Genomic DNA, 6,294 nt, shown 5'->3' with positions numbered 1-6,294 from the left:
GGGTGCTGGCAGTCCATGAGTTTGGACTTTGTGTTTGGCCTGCCGAAAGATTCGACGGGCTGTCGTGGCATTCGCCGACCGGTTGAGCAAGATGGCTCATTTGGCGGCGGTGCCAGAAACCATTGACGGAGTTGGAATAGCCGAACGACTAGCTGATGTCAGCCCCCTCAGCATCCGCAAAGAAGTCGATGACTTCTTGTCTACCAGACTGAGTGTCCTATGACACGTTCGCGATGCGATGGCTAAATGCCAAGACCTGCAAAAACAATATGCAGATGAAAAAGAAGAGGCAAGTGGGAAGCTTCATGGTCGGAGACCTAATTTTACTGAATTCTAAAAATCCTGCCTACACATGCAGCCTCTGCTATCTCCAGGACGAAGCTTCGTTCACGGTTCATCGGAACGTTAAAGGTTGTGGCCAAGCGGGGCCTAGCGTTTACGCTGAACCTTCAAAAACGGATGCGCACCCACCCGGTGTTTATTGTGGGCTTGCTCAAGCCGTACCGGGATCCGGTGCAAGTGAACGCGGAAGCGTTGGCGCCGTAGCGATCCCACGGGCCCGCGGCGATTCAAAAGCTGAACCAGCAACTGGTTCTGAGCACGGAGTGCAGCAACCTCTCTTAACAATGGAGCTAAGCTCTCCATCGTTACCTGTAGTTACGCATTCGCCTTCTCCACGGCTAGGAGTCGCTCCGACAGAGAGCGGTAATCCTCAAGGTGAGGCAGCCGGCACACGACGTGCTTCGAATCGTCAAGAGCATCCGCACATCGATATGCTATTTCAGCATGACGCTCAGCGGAGCTCCGATCACGAAGGACCTCGTCCTTAAGGGCTCACAGAGCATCACAAGTCACCGGACGGCGGTCGACCCGGTCATCACCGCCCGCCACCAACTCTTCTCGATGAGAACGGTGACGTCCACTATCACGTGGAACATCTAGTGAGACAACGTCGTCACCAGGGTCAAACCCAATATCTGGTGAAGTGGCGGGAATATCCCGACTCCGAAAACTCATGGGAGTTTGAGGCGCCACTTTGGCAAGATTGCCCAGTCGCCGTGGACGCTTTTGATCGAAAGATCAGGGCGTCCCGCGTCATCCGACGCCCCGCGCTTTCCGGCAATAGCCAGGGAGGTAGAAGGGCCATGAGCTGAGCTCAAGCAGTGGCCCTGAGCTCTTGCGATCGCAGACACAGAGCTCGCGGGAGCGTTAGCCGTTAGCCCATACGTTGCAGGGCGACAATCCGAAGGAAGTCGACGGCGTGCCTTGAGTTTGTCGTGTCTGACATCGCTTTCAGCTTCTGTTTCACATTGTCTTCCTTGCCTCTATCTCTTTCTCTTCTTCATCGCTTGACGTTGTGACACCAATGATCTCTCTCCGAAATTGCATTCATATTTCTCTTCGTCTCTTCGTTGGGCCCTGCTACAGGAGGTTCCTGCTGGCTTTCCATCCCGCTCAAGTGCTGCGAGAAGATCGCTTTGTCACACAGTTCAAATTTGACTGAAGTATGCTCCCTGTCTCTTCGGTGTGGATTACTCCTAGTCCCCACTAATTTTTGTCTTCGGACGCAGTATTCCTCTGATTTGGAAGTGTCGCTTAATTCATACGTTCGCCTATGATTTTTCTTAACGTTTTGATGCACATACAAGGTGCAGTACTAAAAATCGAATTTAGTTTATCTTACAGTAGCTCATTCGCGGGTATTTTTTTAGTTTGCACACCTCATCAGCACTTGCTCCAGCTCGAGATCCCGAACTGTCAATGTGTATTTCATCTTGGCTTCATTCTCTAAATCAGTTGCAGTAATGTTCTGATCAATACACTGCTTATCCCCTGCCTTGGACTTTAACATCACGTCCATAATCATCTCTTCAATAATTTCAGGCGTCGCCTCCTTTGGAACACTCTGCCCACATACTTGAAGTATCGCATGTCCGAGACGAAGCAATCCTGTTTTTTCTGCTGGCCCCGGGCTCGAGATAAATTCTCGAATGTAGATAGCTTCGTCTTTCCAATTTCCAAATAATATTCCCAAAGGAGGCTTTGGAAATATAATTTCTCTCGTCGGGATTGTTAACAAAACGTCGACACTGTCATCACACGAAACGGCGTCATCAGAATCTTTAGCATCATCATTCTTATCATGTGACTTTGGTGTTTTTTCACAAATTTTGTCGTTATTCGTAACAGAATGCCGACCACTTCCGCTGACAGAAAGACGTTGCTGCAGAAGCCGTTTTCGTATCGCGACATAATCTTCTCGACCTACAAACACAGCTCGAACAGGTTCTTTTTTGTTAACAATGCTACGCAGAGTCTCCATGATGTCCACAAAGCCGGTGTAGCCTGGTCCGGTGAGCAAGATGTTATTCACTTGTATCAGCACATCGCCCTTCTTCACAGTGCGAGATTTTTGAGCGAAGGATGGGACACGAGTAAAAGCAGATAGCACGACATAATTTCTACCAGTTGACGGCGGGTCGTCTTCGTCACACTCAAGTGAGGATTCATCCTCCATCTCAATCAATGGAGGCCAGTCACGCAGCTTGATAATGGCATCGGGACTTGAGGCAAACTGCATCGTCACAGGACGACTAATCAAGTCGCGAAGAACGGATAGAACTTCTGACAGCGTCTTAAAGCGCATATCTTCTTTGTTCACCTTAATCAACAGTTGCCCGATTCGAACTTTGCCGCTCTCTTCAGCTGGACATTTTTTACCATCTTTTAAGGAAGTGAACCCCACAACTATTACGCCACAAGTGGCCAATGGACGAGCTCGAAGCCGTAAGCCAAACGGTCCATTTTGGCGAAACGTGAAGGTTGTGAGCTCAGGTTGAGGCCTTATTTGTTGCCGCCGGTTTCTGGCAAGATCTTCTGGAAGCAAGGAAAAGCGCATCGTAAAAGGCAAAGGAAGTGTTTCCAGTAAGCTTTTCAGTTCTTCAACTGTTAACTTGCTGCAGCACAAGCCATTTATCGCCAGCACGCTACTGCCCACAGAAATGCGTTTTAGATCATTTGTTAAAAGAGTGTTGCGATTGTCGTCTTGCTCTTGCGTGTTCGTAGCCAGCGCGTCAATACGTGAAACGAAGATGTACTTATTAAGCACACCCTTTGAAAATCTAAAAGGCAAGATGTTCTTGTCAACAAAAGTGCATTCGAGCTCTTGCGGCTGACATTCAACTTCCTTTGCACCACGCCACGGGCTTGCTGTAGGTAAATCTTCCAAGCGAATGTCCAATAGCTGGAAAATTAGCGACCAATATTCATCCATTTGCTTATTTAGCGTACCTAAAAGCTTTATCATATGCTTGAGAAGCTTTGTTTCCATTGTCTTGGCCAAATATTCCCGAATTAATTCAGCAAACAACGAGGTCAATACATTGTATACCGCGCTAAACCAACTGCCTTGAACTGTGAGCTTCAGCTCTTTACGAATCTCAATCGCTATCGAATCAAGCACCAAAATTGGCTTGAATTCTCCAGTCCTTTGATTAGCCACTTTTTTTTCCGCTTTAAACCCCATCGAAATGACACCACCGTTTAGCACAGCATCTGCTACACCTCCCCCGTGAAGATAAGGAAAATAGTTTTGCTCGAAAGTCCAGTCAAAACCCTTTAAAAGTGCTGTTAGGTGTGTGGCTCGAACTTTGAATAATTCCTCGTCTACGACAGTTCCCATGCACACTTTGACCCGCTCCTTTTTAAGCCGGAAATTGGACAAATCTAATTTCGATATTGAGTACGTGATATCGTCTTCTACGCCCGAAATGGTGTCGATTTTCAATGTTGGCAAGACGGATGTAAGAAAATCCAAACAGTGATCTTTCATTCTGTCGACAAATTCCTGACGTTTCCCACGGTTCTTAGACATCGTATTACCCCACTCTGCCAGTCTATCCAGCTTGACCTCAGCAATTACTTTTGTCACATTATCACAGAACTCGTCCGGATTTTCGATTGACTGGATCAGCGCCTTAGCTTTCTTCATAAGCGTCTGCCCATGAGTAGTTTGCTGCATCTGCAACCAATACTTTTCAGATGCATGGACTAAGGTCTCGATCTTTGAAGACATTCGAGGTAATACTTCTTCAGCCTTTTGAGTCAGTGCGCTGGGGTGTAAATCTAATACCGAGTTCACACCAAAAGTTTTGCTAGCAATATGCTCGAGGTGAGAAATTGTCTCGCGGGCCTTCATCAGGTCACTTTCATGCTCTTGCAGCTTCGCCAAAGCTTCCGACTGCAGTGTTTGGCAATCCAGAGACGCTTTTAGAGCCGTAAAGCGCTGTCTTTTAGCGTCTAATTTTCCCTCTAGTATCTGTAAAACTTGCGACAAAATGATCTTATCGTCCTCCTGCGACGGCAGCATCGATGACGACTTGTTACCTTGCGATAGCAATCTCTCTCGTGCTACAGTCAATTCAACGCTAACATTTTCACGAAGCCTGGACTGAAACCCCTTGAATTCCTCGCTTGTTTTGAGCTGACTCAAGACATTAGCCGCTTTTGCAAAAAAAGAAGCAGAGTCGTTCCCTCCAAGCAAGTCGCTCTCCAGCATCAATTTAACAGAGCTTGCTACTTCTGTTAGACGCTTCAGCTCCTTTGTACTTGCATTTTTCAGTCGTTTTGTAGCATCTGCAAAAGCTGGATCGAGCAAAGCAGCCATCGCTTTATTGTACTGGTCCCCGTAAGCTGCGTTTGTCGATACAAAAGAAATAGCCTCAGCGTGCTGCTCGCAGAAGCTTTGAACTTTTCCATACATCTCGTTAGCCTTAAAACTGAGCATCTGCGCATCGTCTCGTGAGATCCGTCCTTGAAAATCTTCATATATTCTATGCGCAGATAATGGTTTTGGAATCTTAGCAAGTAACCTAAGATCAACACATGAGACGTTCTCGGCCTGGAAATAGCCAACATTGCCACTATCCAATTGCACTGCATACGAATCATTCAAGTTCTGATAAACGGTAATTGTTCCCAGCCCAAAGCTCGTCCGGACCCGTGTCTTTTCAGCTAATCGTAATTTTTCTGTCTAATTTAGACAAACATGTGTAATAAAAGAATGCAGGCACACGCAGATATGATAAACCAACCGGGAGAAGTATTGTGTGTTGGAATCCTCTAATTTCCTCCTGATCATCGTCATTATCGGACTCGCCGTTTTCAAGCTGCACCTGATACTTCTGAAGCGACACGCTGTAAAATGAGAAGCGATGCATTCAGTACTGCACCAAGTAAGACCATGATACTTAATATCTCACTTGTAATCAAGAACGACTCCTTTCCGCTGCTTCAAAGCCGCCAAGATTATCACATTTGTATGTCGTGGGATTTCTCCACACTGCAGCATGCGCAGTTGTGGAAAGAGACAGCCTTTCTGCTGGCATCAAATGGAAAGTGGGAAACAAAGTGCACATCTTGCAGCCAAAGTGTACTTACTCTTGCGTAAAGTACAACACCCCCCGCTAGCGACACCTCCACGTGCATGTTGCGATCGCTGCAGCTTATCACTTTTCCTGGTCCGTAGGGTGTCGTTACGTAATCACCAGCTAGGTAGCGCACAGCCATCGCAAAGAGCGGTGGCATCACGTCTTCGCAACTCATGGTAGTATACAATATCTTGAGTAAATAAACTAGATGATTTTTGTAGGACTTTTTAATTTGGATCTACGTATAATTTCATTATTGTGTCCATCAAAAAAGGTATATCTAGTTCTGATTTAATAAGACTTAGCTCTAAACGAGCCCGCAACGCGAACGAAAATTGCATGTCAAGTCCTAATCTGTGTCACTCGCTGCCTCACTACTCGGTTCGACGGTCGGGTCTTGGCTCTCATAAATTAATGCTTTTGAGCCTTTGACCATAGCCTTTAATAGTCGATAGCGACATTTGAAGAAAGAATGATGTATGGCAAAATGAAAAATGAATTGCTCGTAATACTGGAATTATTAAAACTTCTTGTCACACTATTGCAGTGAAAAAAAATCTATTTCCGGTACAATTAAGCTATTTCCCAGACCACAAAGCACACGATGAAACGTGTATGAATTGAGCTTCTTTTTATTAAATGCAATGAAATCTGTGAAACGTGTATGAATTGAGCTTCTATTTATGAAATGCAATGAAATCTGTGTTTCTTCGAAAAACCTTTTGGAAACAATGTTCACTGTATATAGGTTTGTAGTCATCTTCCGTCTATGGGATGCTTGATCAAAACCTGAGTTCTGAACGCGAGGTGACTCTCGATATAGCTACTATAGCTGTCAAGAAGAGAAGTAGTGATATAATGATTA

The 6,294-nt window shown here is 45.9% G+C and overlaps 1 protein-coding gene across 1 annotated transcript; it reads right to left on the bottom strand.

Annotated features, from left to right (window-relative positions):
* Positions 1 to 1,708: 1,708 nt before the first annotated feature.
* Positions 1,709 to 5,604, bottom strand: PHALS_11554 (PDZ domain; the record flags this gene model as incomplete). Its single annotated transcript, XM_024726932.1, has 4 exons — positions 1,709 to 5,032; positions 5,094 to 5,196; positions 5,262 to 5,377; positions 5,440 to 5,604. The coding sequence occupies 4 exons, from the start codon at positions 5,602 to 5,604 to the stop codon at positions 1,709 to 1,711; spliced, it is 3,708 nt and encodes a 1,235-aa protein (XP_024577559.1).
* Between the last annotated feature and the right edge of the window lie 690 nt (positions 5,605 to 6,294).

Source organism: Plasmopara halstedii, assembly GCF_900000015.1.
Source record: "Plasmopara halstedii genome assembly, contig: Scaffold_555, whole genome shotgun sequence".
Lineage (NCBI taxonomy): Eukaryota > Oomycota > Peronosporomycetes > Peronosporales > Peronosporaceae > Plasmopara > Plasmopara halstedii.
Note: the sequence above shows the minus strand (reverse complement) of the source record. Positions and strands in the feature narration are given on the sequence as shown.